General features: G+C 46.4%; 1 protein-coding gene across 9 annotated transcripts in view; it reads left to right on the top strand.

The window, feature by feature from the left end:
• Positions 1–17,950, top strand: part of LOC139366415 (ecto-NOX disulfide-thiol exchanger 2-like) — a 286,381-nt gene that overhangs the window by 210,251 nt on the left and 58,180 nt on the right. For all 9 annotated transcript variants that reach the window (XR_011626759.1, XR_011626758.1, XM_071103873.1 and 6 more), the window contains one exon: positions 14,829–14,978. Coding sequence is in view for 7 of the 9 variants with exons in the window: in XM_071103873.1 (XP_070959974.1) it covers positions 14,829–14,978 (150 nt within the window). In the remaining 2 variants the exon portion in view is untranslated. The remainder of the gene's footprint in view (positions 1–14,828; positions 14,979–17,950) is intronic.

The following is a 17,950-nucleotide window of genomic DNA, read 5'->3' as shown; positions in this document are numbered from 1 at the left end:
ACGTGTCTCACTCTCCTGTCAGAGGTGTTATTGAAACCCATGGTCTATTGAGGAAAATATTTATGAAGAAATTCACCATAGCCAAGGTTGACCACTGTGTTCCTTTTGAACCAGTGAACTGAGTAGCCAGACACTCAGTACTAAACTTGCTCTGTACTGAACTCCCATCTATAATTCAGAAAGGCTGCTTGTGTTTTGCTGGGGACTTCTGTCTGTGAGATCTGATCCACAGTCAGTTCAGAACTTTATTAACACACCCCTCCTTTGTCTGTGTTAATGGTGGTCAAACAGCTGAGAGACTAGATGGCTTTAGAGAGACAATACAGGTGGTTAGCATTGTTACTGTACGAGGATATTATACAGTAGGTTACACAGAATGCTTTCCTGGTCTACTGGAGGCCCACAAAAAGCACAAGCATAAACACACACTACACATACCACACACACACCACACACACACACACACACACACACACACACACACACACACACACACACACACACACACACACACACACACACACACACACACACACACACACACACACACTAACAGCACACACACACACAAAGCCTTTGTTATTAGATCGGCTTGTACCTTTGAACTAATCCACCTGGATTTTCTACTGATTCTCCATCATGTGAGGGATTGAACTTCATCCTCTCTGTTGTTTTTCTTCTGATGGAGCTCTCTCTCTTTCTCTCTGTCTCTCTCTGTCTCTTTCTCTCTGTCTCTCTCTGTCTCTTTCTCTCTGTCTCTCTCTCGGTCTGTCTGTCTCGCTCTCTCTCGGTCTGTCTGTCTCGCTCTGTCGGTCTGTCTCTCGGTCTCTCGGTCGGTCGGTCGGTCGGTCGCTCTGTCGGTCGGTCGCTCTGTCGGTCGGTCGCTCTGTCGGTCGGTCGCTCTGTCGGTCGCTCGGTCGGTCGCTCGCTCGCTCTGTCGGTCGGTCGCTCTGTCGGTCGGTCGCTCTGTCGGTCGGTCGCTCTGTCGGTCGGCTCGCTCTGTCGCTCGCTCGCTCTGTCGGTGTCGCTCGCTCGCTCTGCTCGGCTCGCTCTGTCGCTCGCTCGCTCGGTCGCTCGGCTCGCTCTGTCGGTCGCTCGCTCGCTCGCTCGCTCGTCGGTCGCTCGCTCGCTCTGTCGGTCGCTCGCTCGCTCGCTCTGCTCGGTCGTCGCTCGCTCGCTCTGTCGCTCGCTCGCTCTGTCGGTCGCTCGCTCGCTCGGTCGGTCGCTCGCTGTCGGTCGCTCGCTCTGTCGGTCGCTCGCTCGCTCGCTCGCTCGCTCGCTCTGTCGGTCGCTCGCTCGCTCTGTCGGTCGCTCGCTCTGTCTGTCGGTCGCTCGCTCGGTCGGTCGGTCGCTCGCTCTGTCGGTCGGTCGCTCGCTCTGTCGCTTGCTCTGTCGGTCGCTCGCTCTGTCGCTCGTTCTGTTGGTCGCTCGTTCTGTTGGTCGCTCGTTCTGTCGGTCGCTCGTTCTGTCGGTCGCTCTCTGTCGGTCGCTGTCGGTCGCTCGGTCGCTCTGTCGCTCTGTCGCTCTCTCTCTCGGTCGTCTGTCTGTCTCGTCTGTCTGTCGCTGTCTGTCTCTCTGTCTGTCTGTCTGTCTGTCCGTCTCGCTCTCTCTCGGTCTGTCTGTCTGTCCGTCTCGCTCTCTCTCGGTCTGTCTGTCTGTCCGTCTCGCTCTCTCTCGGTCTGTCTGTCTGTCCGTCTCGCTCTCTCTCGGTCTGTCTGTCTGTCTGTCCGTCTCGCTCTCTCTCGGTCTGTCTGTCTGTCTCGCTCTCTCTCGGTCTGTCTGTCTGTCTGTCCGTCTTGCTCTCTCTCGGTCTGTCTGTCTGTCCGTCTCGCTCTCTCTCGGTCTGTCTGTCTGTCTGTCCGTCTCGCTCTCTCTCGGTCTGTCTGTCTTTCCGCTCCTCTGTTTCCTCATACTGTTTTCATTCTTTCTCTCTCGCTCGGAGTGGGGACTTCCCCAACAACCATTTATTATCCAAGACGTTTGACACATTAATCAGCAGTCCTGATTAGATTTATTGCCTTTGTGGTACGCAACACCACCTGCCACCAAGTCATTGCATCGCCAGTCTGTCTAGAGCCAAGTAGCTACAGGGAGATGAGGCTCAGTCAACGTAAAGAAATAAAATGCTGTGGAGACGGACAGGGTCTGAAGAGGCACAGACGTCTTTTCACCGACTTTTCCACTTTGGTTCAACGTAATTTCATTGAAATGATGTGGAAACGACCTTGATTTAACCAGTGTGTTCCCAGTCGGTTGTTTTGTGAAGACAGGGTACAGTACTTCACTATGGGACATGTTACTGTAGAGTCTTCACTATGGGGATATGGTACTGTAGAGTCTTCACTATGGAGACATGGTACTGTAGAGACTTCACTATAGGGACATGGTACTGTAAAGACTTCACTATGGGGACATGGTACTGTAGAGACTTCACTATGGGGACATGGTACTGTAAAGACTTCACTATGGGGACATGGAACTGTAGAGACTTCACTATGGGGACATGGTACTGTAGAGACTTCACTATGGGGACATGGTACTGTAGAGACTTCACTATGGGGACATGGTACTGTAGAGACTTCATTATGGGGACATGGTACTGTAGAGACTTCACTATGGGGACATGGTACTGTAGAGACTTCACTATGGGGACATGGTACTGTAAAGACTTCACTATGGGGACATGGAACTGTAGAGACTTCACTATGGGGACATGGTACTGTAAAGACTTCACTATGGGGACAATGTACTGTGGAGACTTTACTATGGGGACATGGAACTGTGGAGAAATGGTTCTGTAGAGACTTCACTATGGGGACATTGTACTGTGGGGACATGGGACTGTAGAGACTTCACTATGGGGACTAGAGACTTCACTATGGGGACATGGGACTGTAGAGACTTCACTATGGGAACATGGGACTGTGGGGACTTGACTATGAGGACATTGTACTGTTGAGACTTCACTATGGGGACATGGGACTGTAGAGACTTCACTATGGGGACATGGGACTGTAGAGACTTCACTATGGGGACATGGGACTGTGGGGACTTGACTATGGGGACATGGGACTGTAGAGACTTCACTATGGGGACATGGGACTGTGGGGACTTGACTATGGGGACATTGTTCTGTAGAGACTTCACTATGGGGACATGGGACTGTAGAGACTTCACTATGGGGACATGGGACTGTAGAGACTTCACTATGGGGACATGGGACTGTGGGGACATGGTTCTGTAGGGACATGGGACTGTGGGTACTTCACTGTGGGGACTTCACTATGGGGACATGGTACTGTAGAGACTTCACAATGGGGACATGTCTAGTGGGGACATATATTTTCTTGTGGATATGATGCCTCTTCTAGTCCTCACAGGAGAGAACTAGCTGCCTTATAGGGACAAGGTTTCTGTGGAGTCTCCACTCTAAGGAATAAGGAATTGTTGTCATCCCAACTGCAGAAGCACTGCATAACACTAATGAGACCTAATATTCTCTCTCCACAGCGATGATGTCATTGATTTGTTTGTTTGGATTTTGATTAGAGTTGCGATTTGATAGAGTGCTTTTGACACACTGCAGTATATGAGGCTAAGGAAGATGTGTGGACAGACCAAACTAGATGGCAAGCCTAACACACACAAATTCCCACAGGAATGCGTTAGTCTGCAACACACACTCCCCTCTGAATTGATTTTGCCTGACACACACCCCTCTGAATACATAAACAGGCTCTAGGGAAGGTTCCCTGGGGATTCATACAGTTATGTATGTTATAACCTCAACCACTGCGCGCACACACACACTGTGTATGTAGTCTTACTGTCATCACCTTTTTAACTATTTATGCAATATTCTAATAGAAGTAGCCAGCAAGTGTTTTGGCCTCTTAGGTTTTTACCTGATTAATTATTTAAACTATTGATATTGTACTAGTAGAAGCAGTAGGTTTAAGAAGCTTCTTGTGTTTCTGGCTTGAACATTTATTTGCCTGCATTAATAGTTAATAGTTTTGGCCCCTCTGTATCTCTGTCATTGCGGAGTTAATGTTGAGGAGCTGTAAGTCGTTTCCAAGCTCTGCTCTGCTTTGTGCTTCCAGTGCTGTTGGCTGAGTGAGGACTGATAGAGACACAGAGAGAGATCTGTAGCTGCACATTTATAGCCTGGGAGAAGTAGACTAGATTTCTGATAGTGAGGAGTACAGAGAGGGAGATCTTTGGCAGAGGAAAAGAGAGAGGGATATGTCTTTCAGGAGCATGGAGAGAGATCTATGACTGATGAGTTGAAAGAGGGGTATCTTTGGCAGGGAAGTAGTGCGAGTTCTCTTTTAGAAGTGTGTAGAGGGATCATTTTTATTTGAAAACTAGTGCCTGACCAATATATGTCCGGTATTATTGGCCTTTTACCAATATATCGATATTGGGTGATAATTCTGTCGATGACCGATATTCAGTAAATATGATGACAAAAGTGAGTCTCGTGATTATCTGAACACTTGTGGCCATGCTCATGATGTCGTTATCGTCGTAATGTAAAAAACTTTTTTTTATGTTTCTTTGGCAATTAATGAGATCTCGGTGTGCAAAAATGTAACTTTTTAATTTCCCTGTTAAACAGTAAATGGGCAGCAGCACCCTCCCTGAAGTAGACTGTGTATTCTTAGGGTTTTCTTATCACAGTGTGTTCTCTCACAGGTGCTTGTAAGAGGACAAGACGGGTAGCATTCCAGTTGAGGTGGTTTAATAATGCTGATTCACAGGAACGGCACAGTGTATGGGTTAAGGTACTTTAAGCTATGGCTTGTCAAATGTTTTAACCAAGAGAGTGTGGTTCTGAAAAAGGGGAAATTAAATGCAATACTAAATGGCAGGTTTAATCTTAATACAACTTTAAATTACGTAGGCTATGAACAATAATAGGGCTACAATAGATAGACAATACAGCCGAATAACATGGCTGCTATTTCACCAATGAAAGATCAGAGGGGTGGAGCACCATCCTCACACAACTGCATCAGCACCATCCTCACACAACTGCATCAGCACCATCCTCACACAACTGCATCAGCACCATCCTCACACAACTCAGCATCATTAGCACCATCCTCACACAACTGCATCAGCACCATCCTCACACAACTGCATCAGCACCATCCTCACACAACTGCATTAGCACCATCCTCACACAACTGCATCAGCACCATCCTCACACAACTGCATGAACTTGTATACTGAACAAAAACATCAACGTAACGGTCCTCCCGAGTGGCACAGCGGTCTAAGGCACTGCAGTGCTTGAGGTGTCACTACAGACCCGTGTGACCAGGAGTCCCATAGAGTGGCACACAATTGCCAAAGCGTTGTCCGGGTAAGGGGAGGGTTTGGCCGGGGGGGCTTTACTTGGCTCATCGTTCTCTAGCGACTCCTTGTGGTGGGCCGGGCACCTGCAGGCTGACTTCTGTCATCAGTTGAGCGGTGTTTCCGCCGACACATTGGTGCGGCTGGCTTCCAGGTTAAGCAGGCGGTTGTTATGTAGCGTAGTTTGGAGGGTCATGTTTCGAAGGACGCATGACTCGATCTTCGCCTCTCCTGAGCCCATTGGGAAGTTGCAGCGATGAAACAAAATCGTAATTTGAATGTCACAAAATTGTGGAGAAAAATAAATCAAAAATAATTTGAATAAAAAAATGTTTATAAACGCAACATGTAAAGTGTTTGTCCCATATTTCATGAGCTGAAATAAAATATCCCAGACATTTTCCATATGCACAAAAAGCTTATTTCTCAGATGTGCACAAATTTGTTTACATCCCTGTTAGTGAGTATTTCTCCTTTGCCAAGATAATCCATCCACTTGACAGGTGTGGCATATCAAGGAGCTGATTAAACGGCATGGTCATTACACAGGTGCATCTTGTGCTGAGACCGTAAAAGTCCACTCTAAAATGTGCAGTTTTCAAATCTAATTTTATTGGTGACATAATGTACATGAATTTAGCAGGTGTTATTGTGGGTGTAGTGAAATGCTTGTGTTCCTAGCTCCAACAGTGCAGTAGTATCTAACAATTCAAAAGTTTTGTGTCACAACGCAATGCCACAGACTGTGTCACAACGCAACACAGTCTAAGTTTTGAGGGAGTGTGCAATTGGCATGCTGACTGCAGGAATGTCCACCAGAGCTGTTGGCAAATAATTGAATGTTATCTGAATGGAGGCCAACGTCATTTTAGAGAATTAGGCAGTATGTCCAAACGGCTTCACAACCGCAGACCATGTGTACCCACGCCAGCCCAGGACCTCCACATCCGGCTTCACCTGCAAGATTGTCAGACCAGCCACCCAGACAGCTGATGAAACTGAGGAGTATTTCTGTCTGTAATAAAGCCCTTTTGTGCGGAAGAATTCATTCTGATTGGCTCAGCCTGGCTCCATGTGGGTAGCCTATGCCCTCCCAGGTCCACCCATCGCTGTGCCCTGCCCAGTAATGGAAAATTCATAGATTAGGGCCTAATGAATTTATTTCAATTGACTGATTTCCTTATATGAACTGTAACTCTGAAGTTGTTGCAGGTTGCGTTTTATATTTTTGTTCAGTGTGTGTGTGTGTGTGTATATATATATATATATATATATATATATATATATATATATATATATATATATATGTATATGTATGTATATGTGTATATATATATATATATATATATATATATATATACATACATACATACATACATACATACATACATACATACATACATACATACATACATACATACATACATACATACATACATACATACATACATACATACAGTGCCTTGCGAAAGTATTCGGCCCCCTTGAACTTTGCGACCTTTTGCCACATTTCAGGCTTCAAACATAAAGATATAAAACTGTATTTTTCTGTGAAGAATCAACAACAAGTGGGACACAATCATGAAGTGGAACAACATTTATTGGATATTTAAAACTTTTTTAACAAATCAAAAACTGAAAAATTGGGCGTGCAAAATTATTCAGCCCCCTTAAGTTAATACTTTGTAGCGCCACCTTTTGCTGCGATTACAGCTGTAAGTCGCTTGGGGTATGTCTCTATCAGTTTTTCACATCGAGAGACTGACATTTTTTCCCATTTCTCCTTGCAAAACAGCTCGAGCTCAGTGAGGTTGGATGGAGAGCATTTGTGAACAGCAGTTTTCAGTTCTTTCCACAGATTCTCGATTGGATTCAGATCTGGACTTTGACTTGGCCATTCTAACACCTGGATATGTTTATTTTTGAACCATTCCATTGTAGATTTTGCTTTATGTTTTGGATCATTGTCTTGTTGGAAGACAAATCTCCGTCCCAGTCTCAGGTCTTTTGCAGACTCCATCAGGTTTTCTTCCAGAATGGTCCTGTATTTGGCTCCATCCATCTTCCCATCAATTTTAACCATCTTCCCTGTCCCTGCTGAAGAAAAGCAGGCCCAAACCATGATGCTGCCACCACCATGTTTGACAGTGGGGATGGTGTGTTCAGCTGTGTTGCTTTTACGCCAAACATAACGTTTTGCATTGTTGCCAAAAAGTTCAATTTTGGTTTCATCTGACCAGAGCACCTTCTTCCACATGTTTGGTGTGTCTCCCAGGTGGCTTGTGGCAAACTTTAAACAACACTTTTTATGGATATCTTTAAAAAATGGCTTTCTTCTTGCCACTCTTCCATAAAGGCCAGATTTGTGCAATATACGACTGATTGTTGTCCTATGGACAGAGTCTCCCACCTCAGCTGTAGATCTCTGCAGTTCATCCAGAGTGATCATGGGCCTCTTGGCTGCATCTCTGATCAGTCTTCTCCTTGTATGAGCTGAAAGTTTAGAGGGACGGCCAGGTCTTGGTAGATTTGCAGTGGTCTGATACTCCTTCCATTTCAATATTATCGCTTGCACAGTGCTCCTTGGGATGTTTGAAGCTTGGGAAATCTTTTTGCATCCAAATCCGGCTTTAAACTTCTTCACAACAGTATCTCGGACCTGCCTGGTGTGTTCCTTGTTCTTCATGATGCTCTCTGCGCTTTTAACGGACCTCTGAGACTATCACAGTGCAGGTGGATTTATACGGAGACTTGATTACACAAAGGTGGATTGTATTTATCATCATTAGTCATTTATGTCAACATTGGATCATTCAGAGATCCTCATTGAACTTCTGGAGAGAGTTTGCTGCACTGAAAGTAAAGGGGCTGAATAATTTTGCACGCCCAATTTTTCAGTTTTTGATTTGTTAAAAAAGTTTGAAATATCCAATAAATGTCGTTCCACTTTATGATTGTGTCCCACTTGTTGTTGATTCTTCACAAAAAAAATACAAAAAATACAGTTTTATATCTTTATGTTTGAAGCCTGAAATGTGGCAGAAGGTCGCAAAGTTCAAGGGGGCCGAATACCTTCGCAAGGCACTGTATATATATGTGTATATATATATATATATATATATATATATATATATATATATATATATATATATATATATATATATATATAGCTACATCCACAAGGCTCATAGCTAACAAAATACATCATATACACATCTATTCAGTTCATCCATACAACCACTGGGCATATTAAACTAGGCACTGGTGTACGTTATATTACACAATCAAATGCTAACTGTCTGAAATGAGATGGCAAAAACAACAAGAGTAAGCAAGCGTACAGTTGCTAGCTGGCAGTAAAACGTGAATTAGCATAACAAAGCAAACTACATCATCGTCACAGAGTGCGTCCACAACACACTCTGTGTAAGAAATATGAACTCCCATTTCTGAAGGACGCACGCTGGCCTTGGCTAAACAAAGAATGCCAACCAAAGGCAATCACAGGAGATGGCTGAAATGTATCAGTTGGCTTGTGTACATTCTCTAGTTACTTTCTTCTCAGTTAGAGATCACCCAGCATGCTCTGCTCCACATTACCGGTGGACATAGCCGTTCATATTCTCCCTCCCTCACCCTTTCTCCCTCCACCCAGCACACATTTTGCTGTAGGGGACATTTACCCTGGGAAGGGGGAGAGGAGGTGAGAGAGGGAGAGGGACTGATGTAATGTGTTGATAGCCAGGAGGTGTCTAGAGTCAAATGCCACATTTTTTATTCCTGGCTGGACATTTGATTGATGGGCAGCATGAAATGTAATTACCTTCAACAATCCTCTGGGAAGCTGATTGGTTAACATGGAGAGACATAGGACTGTGGGATGTGTGTGTGTGTGTGTGAAAGTGGCATGTGTGCCTGCTTGCTTGCGAGAAAGGGAGAGATGGAGCCAGTGGGGTGGGTGGGGGGGGGGGGGGGCTGAGAGATGGAGCCAGTGGGGTGGGTGGAGAGATGGAGCCAGTGGGGTGAGAGATGGAGCCAGTGGGGTGGGGGGGGTGGAGAGATGGAGCCAGTGGGGTAGAGAGATGGAGCCAGTGGGGTGGGGGGGGTGGAGCGATGGAGCCAGTGGGGTGGGGGGGTGGAGAGATGGAGCCAGTGGGGTGGGGGGGGTGGAGAAAGGGAGAGATGGAGCCGGGGGGGTGGAGAGGTGGGGTGGAGAGGTGGGGTGGGGGGGTGGAGAGATGGAGCCAGTGGGGTGGAGCCAGTGGGGCGGGGGGTGGAGAGATGGAGCCAGGGGGGGGGGTGAAGGGGAGAGATGGAGCCAGTGGGGTGGTGGGTGGAGAGATGGGGCCAGTGGGGTGGTGGGTGGAGAGATGGAGCCAGTGGGGTGGAGAAAGGGAGAGATGGAGCCAGTGGGGTGGTGGGTGGAGAGATGGAGCCAGTGGGGTGGGGGGGTGGAGAGATGGAGCCAGTGGGGTGGAGAAAGGGAGAGATGGAGATAGTGGGGTGGAGAGATGGAGCCAGTGGGGTTGGGGGGGTGGAGAGATGGAGCCAGTGGGGTTGGGGGGGTGGAGAGATGGAGCCAGTGGGGTTGGGGGGGGTGGAGAGATGGAGCCAGTGGGGTTGGGGGGGGTGGAGAGATGGAGCCAGTGGGGTTGGGGGGGTGGAGAGATGGAGCCAGTGGGGTTGGGGGGGTGGAGAGATGGAGCCAGTGGGGTGGGGTGGAGAGATGGAGCCAGTGGGGTGGAGAGATGGAGCCAGTGGGGTGGGGGGGGTGGAGAGATGGAGCCAGTGGGGTGGAGCCAGTGGGGTGGGGGGTGGAGAGATGGAGCCAGTGGGGGGGGGGGTGGAGAAAGGGAGAGATGGAGCCAGTGGGGTGGGGGGGGGGGGGTGGAGAAAGGGAGAGATGGAGATAGTGGGGTGGAGAGATGGAGCCAGTGGGGTGGGGGGGTGGGGAGATGGAGATAGTGGGGTGGAGAGATGGAGCCTGTGGGGTGGTGGTGGAGCCAGTGGGGTGGAGAGATGGAGCCAGTGGGGTGGAGAGATGGAGCCAGTGGGGTGGAGAGATGGAGCCTGTGGGGTGGTGGTGGTGGAGAGGTGGGGTGGGGGGAGGTGGAGAGATGGAGCCAGTGGGGTGGAGAGATGGAGCCAGTGGGGTGGAGAGATGGAGCCAGTGGGGTGGGGGGGGTGGAGAGATGGAGCCAGTGGGGTTGGGGGGGTGGAGAGAGCCAGTGGGAGAGCCAGTGGGGTGGAGCCAGTGGGGTGGGGGGTGGAGAGATGGAGCCAGTGGGGTGGGGGGGGGGGGGTGGAGAAAGGGAGAGGTGGAGCCAGTGGGGTGGGGGTGGGGGGGGGGGGGGGGGGGGGGGGGGGTGGAGAAAGGGAGAGATGGAGATAGTGGGGGGGGGGGGAGCCGGTGGGGGGGTGGGGAGATGGAGATAGTGGGGTGGAGAGATGGAGCCTGTGGGGTGGTGGTGGTTGGGGGGGATGGAGAGAGAGATGGAGCCAGTGGGGTGGAGAGATGGAGCCAGTGGGGTGGAGAGATGGAGCCAGTGGGGTTGGGGGGGTGGAGAGATGGAGCCAGTGGGGTGGGGGGAGGTGGAGAGATGGAGCCAGTGGGGTGGAGAGATGGAGCCTGTGGGGTGGTGGGGTGGGGGGGGGGAGAGATGGAGAGAGAGATGGAGATAGTGGGGTGGAGAGATGGAGATAGTGGGGTGGAGAGATGGAGCCAGTGGGGTGGAGAGATGGAGCCAGTGGGGTGGAGAGATGGAGCCAGTGGGGTGGAGAGATGGAGCCAGTGGGGTGGGGATGGAGCCAGTGGGGTGGAGAGATGGAGCCAGTGGGGTGGAGAGATGGAGCCAGTGGGGTGGGGGGGGTGGAGAGATGGAGCCAGTGGGGGTGGAGAAAGGGAGAGATGGAGATAGTGGGGTGGAGAGATGGAGCCAGTGGGGTGGGGGGGGGGTGGAGAAAGCGGAGAGAGAGAGAGACCTTGTGCGTCTGGAGAGAAGACAGTCTCTGCTGATGTTTCTGTTCAGGAGACTCCTGCTCTGTCTCTGTCTCTAGACCGTTTTACCTCTGGCTGGAAGAGGCGTGTGTGGGAGTTTCCAACCGAATATGTTGAAAGATGTGAAACATGTATTGAAGGGTTGAGTCTCCATTGTTCTGTCTGTACAGGGGGCTCCCAAGTGGCACAGCGGTATAAGGCACTGCATCTCAGTGCTCGAGGCGTCACCACAGACACCCTGGTTCAATTCCAGGCTCTATCACACCCGGCCGTGATTGGAGTCCCATAGGGCGGCGCACAATTGGCCCAGCGTCGTCCGGGTTTGGTCGGTGTAGGCCGTCATTGTAAATAAGAATTAGTTCTTAACCAACTTGCCTAGTTAAATAAAGGTTAAATACCATCCTGCTGTAGCTGAAAATCCCTGAGAATGGCAGAGGGTAAATTGTTATCATACACAGTTCTCTGTCCTCTGGCTGTCAATGGAATAGGACACAGACCAGGGATGGGCATTTTACATTTTTCAACTGTTCGAGTACTCGCATTATTTATTTTTTATGTGTACATTGATATATACTGAGTGCACAAAACATTAAGAGCACCTGCTCTTTCCATGAGACTCTCCAGGTAAATCCAGGTGAAAGCAATTTCAAACCCTGCCTATTTATACGATTTCTCTTTTTAAAAATCAGATTTGAAACCTAACCCTTAATCACACTGGTAAACCTTATGCCTAGCCCTGACTTTAAATTTACACCAAAAAGTGTTTTTTATTATATATTTTTTGCAATAAAGCCAAGTAGTTGTGTAGAGAGAGAGGTCGGAACGCAATTGAGTGAGTGCGACATGAAGGAGAAAGGACATTTAGGAGAATAACTGTTAACAAAGGCACATGTACTGATGGAATACTAGAGGCAAAGCACATTAATGTTGTCTGGTTTTACAGTATAATAAAAAATAAAAAAAATGGATTTGTGGTTAAAAATAGGGTCAGGTCAAGTACTCGATTACCCGTCACAGACAGACAGATCTCTCTCTCTCTATATATATATATATATATAATCACACACACAGACTGGAAGTGAAATGGAAACAGGCTGGTCTTGATCAAACCAGATCTTTTCTTGATGTGCACCCGGAGCCTGGTTTGGCTCCTATCATCTGTCATGTTCATGAATAAATATGGTGCAGAAATCTTTTATTTAATAGCTTTGTGTTTCTTCAAGAGTGACTGAGGAAATTATTCTCTGTGCTCAAAATGTGTGTGTGGCAGCCAGGAGTGTTTTCCATTATTCATCAGCACTGTGCCCATTTCCTCAGTGTCAAGTGGGAGGGCTGCACGAAGTGGGCCAAAAATCGAGTTGCGGATGTTTTACAAAATATTGCAATTTGACGTGCAATAAAGATCAGAACATATGTGAGCTGTGTGAATTATAGAAATTGAATGACATATTAAAAAGGAAAGTAATATCATTATTGTTTGAAACAATCTGTTCTATCTCAGAACAGCATGCCAACTGTGAATCTAACAAACAGCCAGGAGGAATAACTGTCTTAAAAACCCACTGACCAGGGTCTGGTTTCACTGATGGACTCTTGACATAGAGGAACTAACTCACTTCCTATGTCTATAAGAGAAAACAATTATTCCCGGGACTCACTCAACAAATCACGAGGCAGACATGCCAGATTGTCGCGATTCAAAACCAAAGTTTGCAGGCAAAACCTTTGCAATGGTTTAAGTTAAGGTAGTTGATGTGAAATTACCTCTGATCTCCATCTTGCTAGCTACTATTTAGTATTTTATTCACGTGCATAAGGTAGTGACGTAGTTCCTCTGACAGGAGTCCATCATCGAAACCAGACTCTAGTCGCTGGGGGCGAGGCTTGGTGTGTGTGTGGGAAGCAGCCGCAAGACGGTTGCGTTTTTATAGTTAGTCAATATTGCAATTTCGATGGGAATTTGATTAACTGTGCAGCCCTACTAAGTCGCAGTTATGAAGCAGCTCACACCTGTTGCAGTAAGGCCCATGACAGAGCTCTGCAGTGGGCCTCCCTCCCTAACCCAGAACAGCCCGACGGTTGACCAGAGATTTCCTCTGTGGGCCTCTTACTGCCACTGAGACTGGCCTTGGTATTCAGAAGACACTGTGTCCGCTGTACCCCTCCCTCCCTCCCTCTCTCCTAATGCCATCATTTCACCTCTCCTCCGCCTCGCTGGGCAGGAGTCATCATCACCCAGGCAACAGGGTCCCTCTTATCACTTACTTATCAGAGATGAGGTCATCAATAAGGGTCACTGTAAAAGAGATGAAGCGGACCTAGACGTTCTCTTCTACTTTTACTGTCCTCTCCTCTGATTGGTCCAGTTACACCTCTGGCTTGTTTCCCTCTCTTTCTCATCCTTCATCCAAATACCTTCCTCTCTCACACACAGAAAGCTGAAATTATTGAAAAGCTTTCGTTGCCCTTTCTGGGATTTAAACATAAGTTATCCACATATGGTTTTACTAAGTGGTATTTAGTTATACTCAGGCTTTTGTGTGGTCCATCAAGGCACACACACACACACACACACAGTTATCTGCAGGTGCAGTAGAGGAAATGTAATTTCCATTTAAAACATGATCTGCTGGAACTCAGCTAGTGTGCAGAGTGAATCCAGCTGCAGTCTAAATCGATAGTCCCCTACCTGTGAATGAAGGCTCACTTGTGAGCTAATTCTCAGATCCATCTCTCCCTCCCTCTGACTATAGACAGGAAGATCAAAGGTCAGCCAATCAGTAGCAGAGAGGAGAGTCAGTAGAAGCTCATGTAGCTCCACTTTAAACATGTAGGATGTTTGTTCATTTATTAATTTATTTTTTATTTTCTTTATGCCCTTATTTTACCAGGTAAGTTGACTGAGAACACGTTCTCATTTACAGCAATGACCTGTGGAATAGTTACAGGAGAGAGGAGGGGGGGATGAATGAGCCAATTGTCAGCTGGGGATTATTAGATGACCATGATGGTATGAGGGCCAGATTGGGAATTTAGCCAGGACACTAGGGTTAGCACCCCTATTCTTACAATAAGTGCCATGGGATCTTTAGTGACCACAGAGAGTCAGGACACCCATTTAACGTCCCATCCGAAAGACGGCACCCTTCACAGGGCAATGTCCATTGGGATTTATTTACCAGAGGAAAGGGTGCCTCCAACACCACTTCCAGCAGTATCTGGTCTCTCATCCAGGACCAACCCTACTTCGCTTTAGAAGTAAGCCAGCATTGGGATGCAGGGTGGTATGCTGCTGGCCTTGTGTGTCACCATTGTTGACACACAAGGCCAAAGTGTTCATGGAGAGACACACAATGTCTAATGCAACATGAAAATGTCAACATGGATGAACTAATGCCTGTGGAAATGTTGTTTTTATATGCGTGTTATTCCATTCTCGTGTGTGTGTTCTGGTGTGTGTCTCCTTCAGATTTCGACTCAGGCCTTGGCATGATGACAGGCATGAACCCCATGATGCCCGGCCTTGGTTACGTGCCCCCCCCCCCCCTGCCCCATGATCTACCCATCGTTAAGGAGATCATTCACTACCAGAGCTGCACCCTCTTCCCCCCAAACCCAAGTAAGTCTATTGACCTCTTACCCCAGGGAGTCTATTTAATTTAAGCCATCAGCAAAAAATCTATTGAAGTGATGGGGCAACCCGCATGCTAGCAGATACCCATAGACTTATAGTTATTGCGCTAATGCTAACTACAACTTATTTTAAACTGCACACAAAGGCATAAAAATAATATTTGCTAATTCATCTGACTCTGGGGACGTAGATAAAGGGCCTCATTGCTGAAATTCCAAAGTATCCCTTTAAGTTGTAAAATACTGAACTTCCCCTTTAATAAATCAGTCATATTTTTACTATATTACATTCTTAGCGTCTACCTTCTCTATTACCTGAATACTGACTATGACTGAGACCACCATCTCTCTCCTCACAGTTCATTTATGCAGCCATAAGCCTTCTCTTCCTCTCTCCTGCATTGTAAATGTCAATATTGACTCCAGTGATCTGGTCTAAAATGCAAGGGAATGAAAAGGTGTCAAGGTCTCTGTGTAACTGATCTGGCCCAGGGAAGTTCTGCAGGGCCTTATCGTCTCCACATTACAATTCTGACAGCTTATAAACTCTCCAGCCTAGCAGTAGGTGTTATGGGTACACACCTTGTAGATACAGACACCATGTAGACACACACAACATGCAGACATACACACTGGTTCTTGTGTGAGAAACTATATACCCTCATAGTCCACTGATAGACCTCCTACTCCCTCATGGTTTCACCTAGGATTTGTTTCAGCAGCGGTGGCAAAGTCAGCTACCGCAGAGACAAAATGTTGCTGTTTTTAAGCTAATCTCCTGCAATTCTACTTGTTTTGCCATAGTGCAGATAGAACACTTAAGTTAGTTTCCTGAAATTCTACACATTTTGTCATGGGGCTGAGAGAAAGAATTGCCGTTTTAAAGCTAATTTCCTGCAATTCTGCTGATTTTGCCATGGCTTATGCCGTGTTCTTATTCTTTCTGAGTACCGTCATAAAATCCGATTTTAAACCTAACCACACTGCTAACCCTAAGGCCTCACGAACATTCATCGTCATCTTGGAAAGCAACTCCTGTGTAGATTTGGGCTTGTGTTTTAGGTTATTGTCCTGCTGAAAGGTGAGTTAATCTCCCAGTGGCTGGTGGAAAGCAGACTGAACCAGGTTTTCCTCTAGGATTTTGCCTGTACTTAGCTCCATTTGGTTTCTTTATTATCCTGAAAAACTCACCCGTCCTTAATGATTACAAGCATACCCATAACATCATGCAGCCACCACTATGATTGACAATTGAGTGGTATTCAGTTATGTTTTGTATTGGATTTGCCCCAAACATAACACTTTGTATTCAAGACAAAACGTTAATTGCTGCGACACATTTTTTTACTTTAGTGCCTTGTTGCAAACAGTATGTATGTTTTGGAATATTTTGATTCTTCACTAGCTTCCTCCTTTTCACTCTGTCAATTAGGTTAGTTTTGTGGAGTAACTACAATGTTGGTCCTGAGCAGTCTCCTTCCTCTCCAGCAACTGAGTTAGGAAGGACGCCTTTATCTTTGTAGTTACTGGGTGTATTGATACACCATCCAAAGTGTAATTAAGTGTCACCATGCTCAAAGAGATATTCAATGTCTGCTTTTCTTATTTTTACCCATCTACCAATAGGTGCCCTTCTTTGCGAGGGATTGGAAAACCTCCCTGGTCTTTGTGGTTGAATCTGTGGTTGAAATTCACTGCTTGACTGAGGGACCTTACAGATAGTGTGTGGGGTACAGAGATGAGGTAGTCATTCACAGTGAGTCCATGCAAAATGTTCCTCTACAATTTATTTAGACTTGTCATAACAAAGGGGTTGAATACTTATTCACTCAAGACATTTCATCTTTTCATTTTTTATTAATTTCAAACATTTTGAAAAACTTAATTACACTTTGACATTATGGGGTATTGTCTGACAAAAAACTCAATTTTGAATTCAGGCTGTAACACAAAATAAATTGATAAAGTTAGAGGTGCAAAATCATTGCCGCCACACAAAAAAATATGGAACATGAAAAAATATTTCTGCAGAGGCGCACTATGAAGATGCTAGAACAATCCACGTTTACTTTTCCACGGCAAACAAAACGAGCAACGAATAGAAAAAACAGACAACTCCATAGTAGAATAGTTTATCTGTTTACCTAGTTAGCTTGTTATGTGTTCTATGTGAGAGAAATATTCCTCTCAAGGTGCATTCAAGTTGCAAGTGTCATAGGGAGGGAAACATGCATTCTGACATGCAGTCAATGCACAACCATTCATAATGCACATTTTAATAGCAGCAGTTTTAATGGCATTTGTTAAAGAAGCCTTTTTAAAGATGAACAGTATTATTCAACACTGAACTGATGATGTGTAGTGTATTTTATCTGTATGATTATGGAGCTTTTCTTTGTTTGCTTTTGAGGAAACTAATAGGCTCTTTTTTTGGTGCATCGTTGAGTAGTATGAGTTTGTATATTTTTCATTCCTTTTTTATTGATTTATCAACTCCTTTAATATGTGTGAACTGCACCATTTTAAACCCAGTGTTTTTAGCAACTGCATGGTTAAGCATGTTACTGCTCTGCAATTTGCAAAGAGTGCTTAGGGGAGATTGGGGCTGAATGTAACACAGGTCAATTTTCACCCCAATAGCTTGGGGTAATTCACCACCCTACCTCAAAATATTTTGGATAGTGACTTAAACAATTGTGATTAGATATTACATTTTTAGTTGAGCAAGAGTAGTGGCTACCAGGAAAAGTGTTGGGATTGGAAATGGTTGCATGAAGGGGTTTCTGTGAGAAGTACAGGCAGTGGATGTCTGTAGAAATACATTCATTAGGCCATAATCTATGGAATTCACATGACTGGGCGGGGGCGCAGCCATGGGTGGGCCTGGGAGGGCATAGGCCCACCCACTTGGGAGCTAGGCTCAGCTAATCCGAATGAGTTTTTCCCCACGGGCTTTAA

This window comes from Oncorhynchus clarkii, chromosome 14, assembly GCF_045791955.1.
Source record: "Oncorhynchus clarkii lewisi isolate Uvic-CL-2024 chromosome 14, UVic_Ocla_1.0, whole genome shotgun sequence".
In the NCBI taxonomy this organism is placed as follows: domain Eukaryota; kingdom Metazoa; phylum Chordata; class Actinopteri; order Salmoniformes; family Salmonidae; genus Oncorhynchus; species Oncorhynchus clarkii.
This window is presented reverse-complemented; position numbering and strand designations above follow the sequence as displayed.